Source organism: Molossus molossus, unplaced genomic scaffold (genome assembly GCF_014108415.1).
Source record: "Molossus molossus isolate mMolMol1 unplaced genomic scaffold, mMolMol1.p scaffold_m16_p_4, whole genome shotgun sequence".
In the NCBI taxonomy this organism is placed as follows: domain Eukaryota; kingdom Metazoa; phylum Chordata; class Mammalia; order Chiroptera; family Molossidae; genus Molossus; species Molossus molossus.
The window spans coordinates 106,755,369-106,772,917 of NW_023425377.1; the positions used below are offsets into that span (position 1 = coordinate 106,755,369).

The 17,549-nt window shown below is 37.1% G+C and overlaps 1 protein-coding gene across 7 annotated transcripts in view; it reads left to right on the plus strand.

The window, feature by feature from the left end:
* The window catches only part of LRBA (LPS responsive beige-like anchor protein), a 622,710-nt gene that overhangs the window by 585,402 nt on the left and 19,759 nt on the right, over positions 1-17,549 (plus strand). For all 7 annotated transcript variants that reach the window (XM_036239773.1, XM_036239776.1, XM_036239775.1 and 4 more), the window contains 2 exons: positions 1,912-2,067; positions 8,461-8,628. In XM_036239773.1, the coding sequence (XP_036095666.1) occupies positions 1,912-2,067; positions 8,461-8,628 (324 nt within the window). The remainder of the gene's footprint in view (positions 1-1,911; positions 2,068-8,460; positions 8,629-17,549) is intronic.

Sequence of the window (17,549 nt, forward strand, 5' to 3'; positions counted from 1 at the left end):
ATGGATGGATGGATGGATGTTGTGATGTTAACTTACAGGTGAGCACTTACTTGGAAGAAAATAGACCACTTGAATGCTCAGGGGGCATCAGCCTTTGCCCATGGGCAGTTTGTGTGCACTTGTTTCAAAATTATGCACATGCCCAGATCTATCGAGCAAGGTTCTCCCATGAGATCACACCCCAAAACAAGACCAGTATCAAAGTTTATATCACAGGAGCAAAAGTCATATAAACACTGATAAAAAGGAACATATTTACAATTTGCATGTGGAATAAAATACTGTAATAACCAGTCTAGAAAGTACTACATATCTTGTTTTTAATTGCTAGGTTTCTTGGAATTAAAAAAAAAAAAAAACTGAATTGGATCACACAGCTTTACTCCAGTGGGTACTAATGTCTCTGTGATACACTATGATACCATAAAAGTTTTTCTCATCTTTTGAGAGTTGAGGGAGGGAGGAAATGATCCTAAACAAGAATTCTGCCCTTTTACCTACTGTTGTCACTTTCTAGCCCATTAATCACCCCCAAAAATATGAATCTTATTATGGAACAGTTATCTAACAATTTTACATGGTTAAGTTGTGTGGTCAGACAATAGCAGAATCTTGCGGTAGTTTACATGTGTGTGTATATGTTTGCTATGTGTGTATGCCCTGAGGGCAGGGAAAATTTTATTTCTCAATGTCCCCAGGGGTTCCCAGCAGCGCATTGGAGAGTATTTTGAACAGATTTTTCTTCTGTGTGTTCTCTAAGCCTTCAATTAAATTGGCCACATTAACTTAGTTATTATAAACAATGAATATAATATAAATATTTTCCTATTTTTATTTTATCAATAATGCATTTATGGTATTTTTAAAACTGAAGACAGTGGTACAAAGTACATAATAATCAGATCATAGATTTGTTTTGTTTGTTCCAATTTCTGATACAATCAAGATTCTTTAGCAATATAAGAATCATTATTTATGTTGGAAAGTTGGTGTAAAATACCCCTTAGATGACTAGAAACAAAGCTTTCTCTTGGGCTGGCCTTATCATGCCAAAAAAAGGCACCTCAGTGAAAAGTCTTTTCCTGATAATGACACACTTGATAGTGTGTTTCTAGAGGATTGTTACTCTTCCCATGTGCTTGGTGTCACTCTGTGTCCGACCTTGTGCCTCGTGACAAACCCCATCTCAGGTGCTCTGTAGCACTTTGCAAACACACTGCTAGGCTGTCTTGTTTTATTGCTTACACAAGGGGTAAGAAAGTGGCAGTGTGCTGTGCTTTGACTTTTTCAATTACAAGTATCTTTAATAAATAGTGTTCTCCCCTTTCCTCACATGCAAGTGTGGCTGTAAACAGGAGAAAAGGGAGTTCACATCTAGTCAAATTAAAGACCTATTACAACCAAAGTAGTACAAGATGCTACAGTATTTCAGCTCTATGACATTTAAATTCTGATATCTCTTCCTTGTGACAAAAAGTTAAAGGTAATGGATTGTCACAACATGAATCCATTCTCATGGCAATAGATGTAATGAGATTGTCAGAAACACAAACCTGACTGTGATACAATCTGCAGATTGTAATCTAGTTTGGTCCTGCCCAAGAGCTAGGAAGCGTGTTCCGAGAGTCATACACTATTTTTAAATTGTAGTGTGTTATTGTTGCTTTCCTCTAGGCAAGATTTCTTGCTGAGATGTTGAATTTAGGTGCCCACATTCTTCCAACAAGCAGATGTGTTTTTCTGTTTGGTTTTTCAAATATTACTGAATTTAAAATTAAAGATCAAATATTCTTACCCTGGAACGTGCCCCCTCTTTTCCCTCACCCTCATCCCCAGTATGACAGACTGCAGGATTTCTTTGCACACAGGGGTTTTAGTAAGCTTATTTTTTCTCTCCCTCTATTCTCACAGCCAGCAATACAGGGTTGCACAGGAGGCAGATCACTGACCTTCTGGACCAGAGTATTCCAGTCCATTCCCAGTGCTTTGTCGTCACTTCCGACAGCCGCCACATCCTCGTCTGTGGCTTCTGGGATAAGAGTTTTCGAGTCTATTCTACAGACACAGGTAACTGATTTTCTTCACCCATGAACTGAAGTTTACTACAGGTAACATTGAGACACTTAGAATGCTTTCTCATCTTCTTCCTTTCAAAAAAGAATTCTAACATTTATAAAATAAGGAAAAGGCGCTTTTTCCCAATCTGCCCTATAGTCCACCGTTAACTTCAGCATGTTTTTAAGAGGCAGTTTTTTACAATAGATTTGTTCCCCAAGCATGTGATGATAAGTAAATACCATATGCACATGTATTTGTATAAACCTATGACAAGTGCGTGCGCGCGTGTGTGTGTATTTTGCACTTTTGTGTTATTTAAAGGATTTTTTTTCCTTACTGAAAATTCTCATTAGGTGTATTGCTTAGGAGTAAAAATCTTCCTCCACCCAATTCTGCATAGAATCTTGATGAAATCTACACCATCATGAAGAAAAGTAGTTGACTCCTTGATTTGCTATGACGGCTCATGTTCAACTATAAAAATTTAAGTCTGTGTATTCATTTGCACACCATCTGAAGGGTGTCTCCTTCAGATGAGCCAGGCTCAGCTCCGTGTTATCACAGGAGATGCAATCTAGTAGACGTCTGTATGTTTTTGCATCGAGGAAAGTTAGAAACATTGAAAAATTTAATGGAGTCTCTAAAATATTTTAGAAACTATTAGAGAATTAAATAAACTTACAGTAAATATATAGCTGAATATTTAAAAATAATTAAAATTAGATATTAATTCATTAGAACTTAATGGATACTGTGGAAGTACGTATTTCAAGTAAAACAAGTCTTTACAAATATCTTGATTTAAATGTGGGAATAGGAAATTCTTTTAATCGAAATTTTTAATTTATTAAATGTTTTAGAACAGATCATCTTTCAGTCTTGTTAATAATGTTTATAAAATGTATGAGTCCATTCTCCTGCCGTAGTAACAGTATATTGAAAAGTTAACTTCTGGTTAGTGAAGGAGTTTGTTTTGTCCTAAGCGTATTTTGATGACAGTACTGTAACAGCTATGAAAGAGTAGGGGAAATGGTTGAACATGGGCTGTTCACAAAATAAACCCTACAAGTTGTTTTTAGGAGTGATCTTGTTCATTTTTTGTTTATGGAATTGATGATCCAGGTGTTTGTTTTTAATAACTTGCATCTTTATTCTGTGGGTCTAGAAAGCAAACATCATCCCTCAAATCATTCTGATTAATTAGGTTTTTATTACATGTTTAGGTGTATGAGGTTGATTACTGTTGAACCTAAAACTCCTTTAGAATTTATTAAAAATGCAATGGGGATTGATACGTTTTCCTAAAATATCTGTATAACTATAGTGAATTTCCTCCGATGTATTAATTAAATTTAAATGTTAACCTTTTCTTTCACTACATGGTAATGACAACCCTAGCATTACTTGACCTTAAGTTGTACTTCCTGTTTGCACGAATTTTCAGATTACAATTGTTTCACATTCTTACAAGATTTTCTTAAACATCCATTTATAGTGCATATGATTTTTTTACACATTTTTGAAAATTATTTTTAATTGGATAGGCAGTACAATTCATTCTTTGGTCTACAGTTTCATTCGTTGGGGCAAACTGCAGAGTTCATAACCACCGTCAGGGTCAAGGTGCACAGCAGGTCTTGCCCCAAATTGCCCTGGGCTGCAGCTCTCCTCCCTCCTCAGCCTCCTCGCAGCCCCTGAGCTGTGCTCCTCCCCAGGGTTCTCTAGACTCTGCTCTTTCCACAATGTCATGTTAATGCAGTTATATGTTGCGGCAGTCTTTAGTTTTGATGTTTGAGGTTTTTTTAGTTTGTTGTCTATTCATATCATTTTTAAAAGGCAGTGAATATTAATATTTGTAAAGCTAACCTTACATTATATAATAGTTAGGATTAAAATACTTCTTCTTACACACACAGTTTTTTAGAATTTACAAAATTATTTTACATGCATATTGTTCCAGCCTCACAATAATGCTGTGAAATAGAACAAGTGCCCTATCCTCATTTTCCAGATGAAGAAACTGAGGTTTAGATAGGTTGACTTGTTGAAATTTGTGTAGATGACGGTGACAGAACTGGGCATTGGAGCCAGCTCTTCTGACTTCAGATGTAGCATTTTGTCCCACATTATCTCCTCTAGGTGTTACCTGTCGCTCATTGGCTAATTTGGAAAACACTGAAATGTACAACACTAAGTTCTTAGTGTGTGTGCCGTGTTACATTAGACCTAATAAATGAGATAACATTTCTTCCCCTCTTTCCAAAACCTTCCACTTTACTATTTTCTCAGGGTGTGTGTGTGTGTGTGTGTGTGTAAAACATTTTCATCATATGTAACCTTATTTTAAACTTCATGTTAATGAGACTGACTTGGCTTGTGCAATAAAAATATTTACATTTGCCAAAAAGGTTGTGAAAAAAATTCTCTAATGATAGCCCTCGTATCTTTCTTCATATCTTGTATACAAACTCAGATGCTAGTTTTATTTAAAATAATTTCAGTTAGCATACCCATGTGCCTAACAATATGTGTATATGACAATAGGAATATTACATATACTCCCCTAATTTTGGCAGAGAAGCTAGAGAAAAATTTTATGATCGATAATATATAATGGCTAAGCCATCATAAGTGTTCAATTCAATTATATTTTAACACATAAGGCCCCCCTCCAAAAAAATCCTTCTCTTACTAGGCTTGGGAGGGGGAGGGGAAGAAACAGGGTTGTAACAGGAAATTCTTTTAACATAAATCATGTTTTCGGAACACAACCTGAACAGCAGAGGCAACAATAAAACCTTCCCTCGGCAGTGGGAATTATTTTCAGGCCACATTTTAGATTCAGTGGCGCAGAGTCCTGAGCTTGAATTTTTTTTATTTGTAGCACAGCTGTCAAATAAAACATTAACTAGAAAATTTGTTCTGTCAAAAAAGGGATATTCTAGTGCTTGTGGTAATATTTGATATTAGTGTGTGGAGAGGTGGACTGGTATTAAAGGAAACAAAAAATAAAGGTAGAGGAACACTTATGAGATTATCAGAAAATAATTTACCAAAAAAGCAGCAGGTATTTATATGCTGTGATTTATTTAGGAGTGAACCTCAACCTCGTAACTATAACAAATATTACTGAGGAAGGCTGCCAGACCAGGAAAAAGTAAACTTAAAAAAATAATGTTTTCCAGAGTTTAGCCCAAAGTATAAATTATAGAGAATAAAATTAATTTGATTAATTTGTATTAAGATGTGAAACCCTTTAGATGTAAACACTTAAATGTCACTTGCTCATTTTGATTACCCCTGACACCCATTATACATTTGTTCAACCATATTGTTCTCACTCATCCTACCTTACACTTTACTTTTATCAAGTAATCACTGTTCCTAATTATAATATCTGTTTGTGCTTGTTTAATGTCTGTCTGTCCCACTAGACAGTAAATACTCTGGGGGCAGGAACCATGTCTGTCTGCCATGTCTATTTACCACTACACAGATGTAAGAAGGCCTCCTGCTTGGCACTTAGTAGATGCTCAGTAAATGTTTGCTGAATGGAAAATCACCGTGATAACTCTTGGGGTGAAATTGAAAACACTAGGAAATTTTAGTTGAAAAAGAAACCACAACGACTGAGTATCCATTTCCCTAACCCTGGTGTTCTAGGTACACAGTGATGACTTAACTGAGAGAATTAATACATGAATCTTGGGTAACTCTGTCACTATACTTGCTCCACCCCACTTTTACAGATTAAGCCTTTCACTTTGTCTTCACGTAAATTCAAAATTACACAAGTTACCGAGTGAGTAGCTGCTCGTTTGCAAGTGTCCTGGTGCATGTGGAGGGCTCGGTCCCTCTGCCCCACGCTCCTCACAGACCTAGTTGTAGTTGTTTCACTCCGGCTCACTCCTGCAGCCGCTGCATTGACTGGCATCAGATCTTAAATGAGCTGAGCCTACCCTGAGTGCCCTACTTAAATCACTCCTCGTTTACACACGCTCAGCCTTTGGGCACAGGCTGAGCCAGAAGTCGCTGTGCATACTCCGTGATCAAACCCATCACCATGCTGTGGTTTTGTTGCTTCAGTAGTTAACACTCACTGATGGTAGCCTTCAGTGTTCTGACCTATGCTGAGAGCACCTTCAGCTACTGACTTCTCTCTGTCCTCGGAAAGGCCTGCCTGGAATTCAGCCCCGCCCATTTCACCACCACACCTCCACTTTGTTCTGCATGTAAATTGGAAATGATGTGAAAATTATTACATTTCTTTCATGTTTAACTTGCTCTTTTTCTTTTCCATTTTTTATGCTACAAAGTCCTGGATTCTCCTTACCATATTCTTTATTGATACAGCTAGTTTTTAAAATGAAATGGTTTGGTGTCAGTTTAAAAGTCTGGAGAAATTTTAAAAATGAACGTTTTTAACATTTTGCAGTTAAAACACCTGCTTTGACTAAAGTATTCACAGGAGAAAAAGATATACTTCATTAATTTTTCAATTTGAGATGGAAATGAATCTGACGTAAAGTTACCAGTAGTAGTCTTTGAGCAAGAGTGAAAACACTGAATTTGACTTGTCATCTGATTTAGATAAAGTATATCTCAGTATTTTATTTCTAAATTTGTAGCACTTTATAATAAGCTTTGGGTTTATTACAATAGAAAAACTAAAACAATGTAAATGCTTTTTAGTTATATTTATTGTCATCTTAAAAAGTTAAATACACCTAGATGCCAATACTTAATTGAGACCTTAAGCTTTTGAATAGGTTATGATGTGTTCCAAATTAGGCACACAGACTTTTTAGTCATAATAATTTTTTTTCAGCTTAGTGGTCTTTTTTCCATGAACATTTGAGTTATATTTTTGGTGAGCCCACTAAACACTTATAAAAAATAAAGAAACTCATGATGAATATTAAGGGTAGACTTTCTGAGACATTCATTTTTAGATTGTGGACATTTCAAAGGAAAATATTAGCTAGAAACTGTAGGAATCGAAGGGAAGGTTTGCTACAGGTATTTAATTGTTTGGACAAGTTTGTGTGAATTATAAATACCATATTTGATTAAACAAAGAACCTAAGAAATGGGGCTTTACTTTTTTCTGACACCAGTACATGAACAATTTATCCTGTGTTTGAAGCCCTCGCTATATATTAAGTTTGCTGGGTTCCTCCCTACCACCCTCAGTCATTACTATTAGATAAACACATCTTAATTTCATCATCACCCCTCCTAAGGAATTTTCATTATTCAGATGAAATTAAAACAAAGAGCCCGGCCAGTGTGGCTCAGTGGATTGAGCGTCATCCCATGGACTGAGAGGTCCCTGTTCCATTCCTGGTCAGGGCACGTGCCCTGGTTTCGGGCTTGATCCCCAGTAGGAGGTGGCATGCAGGAGGCAGCTAGTCGGTGTTTCTGTCTCTCTCTCTCTCTCTCTAAAAAAATCAATAAAAACATAACACACATGCGCACACACACACACAACAAAACAAAGAAAGAATGACCTGGTTCAAATTGCAATCACAATGTATTAGTCCTTTTCTCAAAACTTAGTTCATGTAATCCTGATTTTAAAAAACAGAAGCTCTTCAAAGTGACTTACATTGTCCTTTTATAGATCACTTTAAAAAGTAGAAGAAGCCCTGGCCAGTTTGGCTCAGTGGTTAGAGCGTCGGCCTGTGGTCTGGAGAGACCCGGGTTCGGTTCCCGCTCAGGGCACGTACTTCGGTTGCAGTTTGTCCCCGGCCCTGGTTGGTCATGCGGGTGGCAGCCACTCGATGTGTCCCTCCACGTTGATGTTTCTCTCTCTCTCCCTTCCTCTCTCTCCCTCCCACTCTATCTGTACAAAAAATGGAAAAATATCCTCGGGTGAGGATAAAAAAATAAATAAAAAAAAATAAAATAAAAAGTAGAAGAAATACATTAAATCTGTACTAATTCAGAGATGGGTTTGTGTTGGTGAAGTCTGAATTGTAAAGTACTACAGAAATGCACCTAAGTTTTGTTGTGTTTTGAATCATACACAGTAACTTACGGTAATGTTGAAATGCTTTCCAGGGAGGGCTCTCCTGGGCCGGCTTTCATCAGTAGATGATCCACTTGTAATTTATAGTAGCTGTTATAATGCTGTGGTGTCATGGTCCTTAAATAGTATTTGAATTGAAAATAGTTTTTGCCTTTTAAAAAATTATTATCACTGTTCAAATTATTTATTTATTTTTTGTTTGTGTTACTATCCAAAGAAAACTTTCAGACTGGACCAGATCAAATTTTATTTTAAAATCTGAATTATCAGGATCCGTATTACAAGGCTTCATTATCTTATAAGCGAAATGGTCGCTGGAAATTTTTTTAAAAATTTATGACAACTTTAAAGAAAATTGTTTTGTGTTTCAGGAAAATTGATCCAAGTTGTGTTTGGCCATTGGGATGTCGTCACTTGCCTCACTCGTTCCGAATCATATATTGGGGGAAATTGCTACATTCTCTCCGGGTCACGTGACGCCACCCTTTTGCTGTGGTACTGGAATGGAAAAAGCGGTGGGATCGGAGATAACCCAGGCAGTGAGTACAGTCCGTTTAATAAGCCAGCTCTCACAGCGATGTGCAATAACAGTGTGCGGTGCAGTTATCTTTTTCATCCTGGTGACTGTGAGGCTGAGTCACCAAGTAGTTTTAATTTCTTAGTTAAAATTTAAGAAAGGTCTGGAGAGCCTCGTTATTGACATTTTGTGACCGCTGATCATTCAAATCCAAGTGTGAAACCTCATTTTTCATGTTATAGGTTATTCTTATGACCTGAAAATACTAGTTCTTCATTGTAAATGGCTGTCATCACATAAAATAGAGGTGTTTCATTCACAAACAATAAGATATAACATAAAAGGGAAAATCACATTTTCTTATTTATTGAATTCATATTTTAAAAGAGCAAAATTGTAATTTCGTGGAAGCAAACCAGTCTTTATAAAAAAAAAAAATGCTTTCATTTACATATTAAAAGGTAATGCAGGTCATAAAAGGCCAATATGGAATATTCAAATAGCTCTTGGTTTTTCAGTTGGGAAATGAAAATGTTCAGCAACAGCCTTAAACATCTTTATGAAACTATGCTGAAGGCAGTAAAACAAAAAATGTGTAACCATTTAAAATTGTAATTCACAGAAGGCAAAAAAGGAAGCAGCTACCATTAAAACCAATCACACACAGCTGCAGAAAAGAAATGGCTTTAGAAAAACACATTAAGAAGTAGGAAAAAACAATTAAAGGGACCACCTGAAAAATGAGAATTTAATTAAAATGATTATGACAACACTGAAGAGTTCCTGCAAAAATAGCTTTAGATTTTTACTTCATAAAGTAGAGCTTTTTAGCTGCTCTTAAATATTTACAGTTTCTTAATTTAAAGCAAGTTGCAGTGTATTTGGTTAAGGAAGGATCAAGTTGTTCCTGATTACTTTACCTGAATCCTACGGTACTTCTGTCACTCAGCCCCAGGTTATGAAACAGTCTGAATACATTTAAGTCCATCGTATTTTGGGTTGACTGCTTTGAGTTGTGCTTATTAACTGTGTAATATTTGTATGAAAGTGAAACTTTATCATTGAAAGCCAGTACAATTTTAAAAGAAGTATATGCAAAATGTTTTATCAAAGCTGGTTCTGCTTTGTTTGTGTGTTGTTTGGTGTGGTTTTTATTCATTGAACCTCTACTATATATTTCTTACTTTAATCAAAACACAGATCGGCCCCTGTGCAAATAGAATATAAAAAAAAACTTGAAGGCTGCGACGCTATGGATAATACAGTCTTTGTGATCAGATCAAACTTTAGTGTGTGTCCGTATGTGTGTATGTCACATAGAGAGTGTACATGTGTGTATTTCACGTATTTACACAGACATGTCCAGTTTACATATAATTGTGATAAAATTTTTAAATTTTAAACTTAAGGGATTTTTGTTTCTCACTTTCTTTAGAACAGTGCTTCATGTTGCTCTCATTGTGGCCTCTTACATTCAGCTCCTTTTCCTTGCCGGCCTTTTGGGATGAGGGCTGCCTCCGATTTCTTTTTCCCCGTATCTATGAATTCAGTTACCGAGATTCACTAAATGTACGCAGACCGACCTAGATTAGACATAGATAATGAATATGCCATTTTTTTAATTATCAGAAAATATTAAAGAAGACTTTCTCTTGCCTTAAAATAGTGTACAATGTTTCACGCACGGAAAGCAATCCAAATGCAAGAAAAAAACTTGTTTTTTTACTTGCTTCAACGTAATTGTGTTCTGTATGTTGTTATCAGTGTGTATTCTGAGAAGTAGCTGAAGGCTTACTAGCTATACTTACAGGGAATTATTGTTACATTTCACAGATTTAAGTATATTTTAAAGCTAGAAATATTCAGCTTTTCCAGAAGAGTGAAATATATTTTTACATATTTAAATACCTTATGAATCACCCTAGAGATGATTTTTATATACATGTCCTCTAAAAAAAATGAATCAAGTAGGATTGATCACACTCTGGAGTTTGGTGTAAAACATATCTGAGTTCTAAGCTTTGCTGTGGTTCTTGTGTCTTGTCTGCAAAATGAAAGCAACAATAGGAACTGACTGTAGGTGTTATCAGAAGCACTGGATGCTTAGAGCAAATAAATCACCACACAAACACCATCTTGTTGGCATTAGAGTATATATTATAATGTTGTATTTTTCCTGAAGCACTTCATCTGTACCCTCTCATTGTCTGCAGTATGGTGACGTTAACTCCTAGCACTACTGCAGTGCAAAGGAAAGTAAAAGAAGAACATACCAGCACAGCTAATAAAAATTTTAGGAAATTGTAATGTATCTTGACTAAATTAAATTACCTTTCTCCAAGCGAACCTCATCCTTTCTGGCCCTTTTCTAGTATCTGATGTTCCAATTTAATTTTGCTTTAGTTTTCAAGGGTGAATCTGGGAGAAAGACAAATAGGCACTTTTTCATATGATGAGAATTTCCACACATTAGAATAGAAAAATGAACAAGGCATTCTAAGCTTTTCAAAACAAAATGACCAAAAAAAAAAGAGGGACATTTTTACCGTGTGTTTTAAACATTCACCAAGCTGATTTGGATTTTCTAAGCCTCGGGCTCGCTGATGGCTCCGCGATGCAGCCGCCGAAGTCAGAGCCTTTCAGTGAGGAATTTTAGGCGATGCCTGTTCCTGCATTGTATCTCTTGGATGGATGCCGTGTGAACGTCCTTCAGGAGATGGTCAGGCTTCTACATATATAATTGCAGTGTGGTCTATAGAGGCACACAATGCCCCAACTTAAAATTCTGAATTTACACTTTTCTCACTTGAAGGGAAAATAGGTAAATTAAAGAAAACTAGGCTGTTTCTTTTGCTGCACTTCATAGGTCTCATTCAAGTATTTTGTTGTTTTTTTATTTCAAAAATTATAAGCATAAGTTAGTAATTTTACTTGCTAGGGTCACAAGCGTACATCATTTCCTCCTAATTTTAGTACTTTAGCGCTAGATATAAAGTTGATAGCTTAATTTCTATTTTTAAAATCATGTTGCCCAGTATTAATAACTGGTTGGGCACAGTCAGGCTAATACTGACTGGATGAAATCTACACGTAGCCAACTTGGGTTTGCGAAAGGGTGCACGGGTTCTGTGAAGTCTCCGAGACTGGGGAGAGCCTGTGTCCTGCACACACAGGCTGCCCTCCGAGTCCGCGGCTCGTGCGAGCTGTCTCCTGCGGGGTGCAGTTTTCCCAGTGAGAATAGCATTAACCTAGGGTTCCGTTCAGTTGTGAGGTGTTGAAATAAAATCGGCCAAGAACATTTCAGTGAAAGATGTTTTTTGTTTGGAAGCATATCTCTGCCCAAGCACTCTGTATGGTTTTGGACTGAATCTTGTCCACCAAAATGCTTCTCCTGAAATATTACTTTTTCCTTCGAAATAAGGCTGTCCAGATTGTACGTTTCCAAATTTTGGAGAAAATGTATCCCAATGCTTTTCATTGACATTTACTTTAAATCTTTGAAATAATATTATAAGCAAGATGAAAATTTACAAAATAGTTATTACTTATCCACCATTTTTATACTGTATTAATAGAGCATAAAATTAAAATTAAATGCTCATTAAAAGTAAGTACTTAAGTATGTTTAGGTATCTGAGTAATTTTTTTTAAGCCACAGTTGATTAGATCTAGAAGCAAATGGTTGCTGACTGAGGGTGTTGCGTAGATTTGTGTGTGTGTTTCGGCAAAGTAGTTTTCCATCCTCACATTCTGTTTTTGATTTGATTGAAAGGTGGCATTTTTTTTCCTCTTTGCAATCAGACATGCTAATGTATGTCAGCTTTCTCCTTTATGGGAATGGCGTCTACTGAAAGAAAAAAAAAACTACGTTTTTTTCATAACACCAGGATTCTGTTCTTTAAGAATATTTCAGCACCGTTAATTAGAAAGAAGGTTTTATTAACCATAAGGCTAGCACTAACAGACCACAGAGCTGCTTTTTAAAGTACTGTGTGCCATAGCTGCCCTGCTTTTTTTCTCTGTCTAAAACTTCATTTTGTTATACTCTCATCAATCACTTAAGTCATTACCGTAAATCCTACTGTTGTTAATTTTACTAGTATCACCCTAATGAGACATTCCTGCTATAATTAAAAATGAATTCTAACTTTAAGGCATTCTAAATTTTTTTTTTAATGAATTTAGAATGATCTTGCCATATGACCATAAATACCACTGATATACATGGACTACTCATCAAGTCTGTAACAAAAGTAGTGTCATCCAGGTGTGAATTATTTACTGGTTGCCTCTGTGTACAAGTCTTATGCATATGTATTTTTTGTGCACATATTTAGAAATTATGTTCTTTTTATCATAAAGCCTAATATGTTTTACTGAAGCCACTGATAAATCCTTACTCTTTGTCTTGCCTAAGTAAGGTAGATGTAACACAAACTGTAGGTGTCCTAGAGCACCATCTGCTGGATGCATTTGGGGACTTAATGTTAGTAAATCTGAAAATCAGTACATGATAAGACAGGTGTGCTTTGTTTGTGACTGCCTGTGATACATTATTTATGGGTCACACTTGTCAAGATATGTGCCTTTGTGTTGAACCACAAGAGTTTGTAAAATAACTCTTCCTTTTGCCCCACACTGACCTGGATTTGGAACTTGATAATAAATATTATGTTTAAGGAAAAAGTAAGCGAAATATATGCCTAACGAAACAAAGCATCCCAGTGTGTCATGAGATAGACATTTTTCTTATTGATTGCAGGTCTTCAGTAAGCGACAGTTGCAGAAAATTGTTGGGATGCTATTTTAACTGTCGGTTCCTTACATTCATTGTGTTGTGAATAGGAAAGCAGTGCTTGCAACAAGTAGCCTTTCAGTCCTGGGATCTGAGTCTTGATCCAGTCTTTGTCAGGAGCGTGAGTTCTGGTGTGTATCTCATGAGCAGCTTCCCCGTGGCCGTTTTCGGTGTGCACCGCTGCACTAGCACTAAGACCGCCCTGGGGTTTATTTCCCTTGAAGAATTCATCAAGTAGGGTTTGAAACAATATGTTGGCAGTGTTCGAGTTCAGGTGACATTAAAACTACGTCTATGAAATTCTCCAGAAGGTCCAGGATGTTTAGTGCTCCATGATGTAATGCAGGCCCTCAAGTTCCAGCAAAACAACTCTGTATTTACTGCTTGTAACTAATAGTAGATGTGGTAAAAGGAATTATATTCATATGGCAAATGAATACAACCTTAATGTGCACCATATGCAGAGTGGTGGGGTGATGTGCCAATATATCACATTTATTTACCTTGTTTAGTTGCAGAGAAAAATGACTATACCATTCAGCCCGTAGGCTATAGCCATATAAATATGAGAACAGAAGAACTGATGATTTATGCCCTCAAATTGAAACTGAGTGTCTTCATATGTAGACTTGCATAGTGCCACACCAAAGAAAGTTGTTTGTCTAATACTTTATGCTCAGATGGGAAATTTAATTTCAAACAAGTGCTGGAATTAATCTAAGAAGGTACAGATTCTCTTTGGTCAACTAAGTGTCGTTGTGTAGGCTCTCAAAGAACATTTTGAATGTCTTCTTTCATTTAATTGAGCCTGAATATACTCTGAAATTGTAAGCTACTTCCTCCCCACCTTTAAAGCCTAAAAGCAGGATTTTTCTACTTTTAGAATATTGTATAAGTGCATGTGTGTGTATGTGAGATTATTGTAGAACTACTAATGATACATTCAATTGATACCTCCTGGAAAAATATAGTAGACTGATTTTATCACCTTCAAGAAGTTGGCCTCATCAGAGAAATTACATGACAGCTTTGTGCCTATGTACCTCATAATATACTTTAGATAGTCCTGAGAATTTGTGAGAAGAGACCCATTTTTATATGAAAGTAAATACTTAAATACCTCTGTTGATTTCTCTTACGAAACAGCAGTTGCCCTATCTTTTAAAGTACTTTTTCTGACATTCAGATAGGTTCTGTCAGACTTCCGCGTTAGGATTTGAAGTGTTTTTAGAGAGGAAAACACCTTAGAAGTTGTTATTCCCCTTGTGGCTTAGGGCTTCAAGACTGTTGAACTTTTTTTATTTTAGCCTTGTAGTTTGTAACTTTCTACACCTGAGAGATTGCTTTATTTCCTTGGGGTGAGTGGGTTCAGGATGTTTTCCCTTTTTTTTTTTTTTTTTAATAATTGACATATAACATTATATTAGTTTCAGGTGTGCAACATAATGATTTGATATATGTATATATTGCGAAATGATCACCACAGTGTCATTAACATCATACATCACCACAGAGTTACAGATTTTTTTTTCTTTCATGAGAACTTTTAAGATCTACTCTCAGCAAATTGCAAATATATAGTACAGTATCGTTCATTGTAGCCACCCTGCTGTGCATGACATCCCCAGGACTGACTTACTCTATAAGTGGGATTGTCTGCCTTTTGACTACCTTTACCAGTCCCCCCCCCCCCCGGCCCTTTGGCAGCCTCCAATCCGTAGTCTGTATCTACAACCTTTTTCTTTTTTTCAGATTTCACATATAAGTGTGATTCTACAGTATTTGTCTTTTTCTGTCTGATATTTAGCATAATGCCCAGGTCTCTTCATGTTGTCTCAAACGGCAGGATTTCCTTTTCCTTTTGTTCTCTTGTTGAACAATATTTCCTTGTGTGTTTAAGCCACATTTTCTTTATCCATCTATCCATTGCTGGACACTTAGGTTGTTTCCATGTCTTGACTGTTGTAAGTAATGCTGCATTAAACATGGGGTGCAGATATGTTTTCAAGTTCATGTTTTTGTTTCCTGTGGATAAATACCCAAAAGTGGAATTGTTAGACTGTATGGTAGTCTTAGTTTTAATTTTTTTAGAAACCTCCATCCATACTATTTTCCACATGGCTGCACAGCTCACAGCCCCACCAACAGTGCACGAGGGCTCCCTTTTCTCCACGTCCTCGCCAGCACTTATTATATCTGGTCTTTTTTATAATAGTCATTGTAACAACTGTAAGGTTATATCTCACTGTGGTTTTGATTTGAGTTTTTCTGATGATTAATGATGTGAAAACACCTTTCATGTAGCTGTTGGTCATTTGTGTATCTTCTTTGGGAAAATGTCTAGTTCAGAAACTGCCCATTTTTAAATCAGATTTTCTTTGCTGAGTTGTATGAGTTCTTTTTTTTTCTTTTCTTTTTAAATTAAAACATTCATTTTTAATCTTTATTGTTGAATGTATTACAGATGTTCCTCATTTTTCCCCCATTGACCCCCTCCTCCCCACTCCCGCCCCCCTCCCGCCTTTTCCCACACTGTTGTCTGTGTCCATTGGTTATGCATATATGTTCTTTGGTTTACTTCTTCCCCCCCCCCCCCACTCCCCTTCCTTTGAGGTTTGTCAGTCTAGCAACCAATTTGTACTTCTTAATCCCTTCACCTTTTTCACCAGTTCCCCCAACCCCCTCCCGTCTGGCAACCAACAAAATGTTCTCTGTATCTATGAGAATGTTTCTGTTCTTCCTGTTCATTTTGTTTGTAGATTCCATTGTCGATAGATATGTATTCATTGCCATTTTGTTTGTTCATATATTTTATGTTTTTCTTCAAAAAGACCCTTCATCATTTCATATAATAACGGTTTGGTGGTGATGAACTCCTTTAACTTTTTCTTGTCTGGGAAACTCTTTATATGGCCATCGATTCTAAATGACAGCTTTGCAGGTAGAGTAATCTTGGTTGTAGGGTCTTGCTTTTCATCACTCTGAATATTTCTTGCCACTTCCTTCTGGCCTGCAAAGTTTCTTTTGAGAAATCAGCTGACAGCCTTATGGGAACTCCCTTGTAGGTAACTAGCTGCCTTTCTCTTGCTGCTTTTAAGATTCTCTCTTTGTCTTGAACCTTTTGCATTTTGATGATGATGTGTCTTGGTGTGGGCGTCTTGGGTTTCATCTCGTTTGGGACTCTCTGTGCTTCCTGGACTTGTATGTCTGTTTCCTTCACCAAGTTAGGGAAGTTTTCTGCCATTATTGTTTCAAAGAGGTTTTTGATTTCTTGTTCTCGCTCTTCTCCTTCTGGCACCCCCAAGATGTGAATGTTGGCGTGCTTGAAGTTATCCCAGAGGCTCCTTACACTATCCTCATTGTTTTAGATTCCTTTTTCTTTCTGCTGTTCTGATTGGGTGTTTTTTTGCTTCCTTATATTCCAAATCGATGGTTTACTTCTTGGCTTTACCTACTCTACTATTGAATCTGTGTAAATTATTCTTTATTTCAGTGAGTGCCTCCTTCATTTCTGACTGGTCCTTTTTATGCTCTTGAGGCCCTCACTAAGTTTGCTGAGGTTCTCACTAAGTTCACTGAGCATCCTTATAAGCCGTATTTTGAACTCAACATCTGTTAAATTGCTTATCTCCATTTCGCTTAGTTCTTTTGCTGGGGTTTTGTTCTGTTCTCTCATTTGGGACCTGTTTCTTTGTCTCCTCATTTTGGCTGCCTCCCTGTGTTTGTTTCTGTGTATTACTTAACAAGCAGTATGGGGCTATCTGAGACCAGATGCTGCTCGTTTGAAAGAATTTAGGAAAACTTGAGGCAGGATCTGAGACAGGCCAATCCTATGGTAAAGCAAGTGGCAACAGCTTGGGTGGGCTTGAAAGTTGGGTGGGGCGGGGCCTCAGGGAATCACAAGGGCGGGGCTACCAGTGTGAGCCAGGTTGCTGGAGTCCCAGATATGGCGGCTGTCTGCCGCCCCAGGGAAGGGCTCACCAAAGGAACAAAGGTCTCCGACAGCACGTCTGTCCCGGAGAAAACCCCCTCTCCAGCCCTCGCTCCAGTGCCAAACAGCTCAGTTCTTCCCTGTATGTCTCTGGTGCCCCTCGAGCTGCCTCCCCTCCAAGCTTAGAGGGAGAGAGTCCGATAAGTGTGTACGCGGG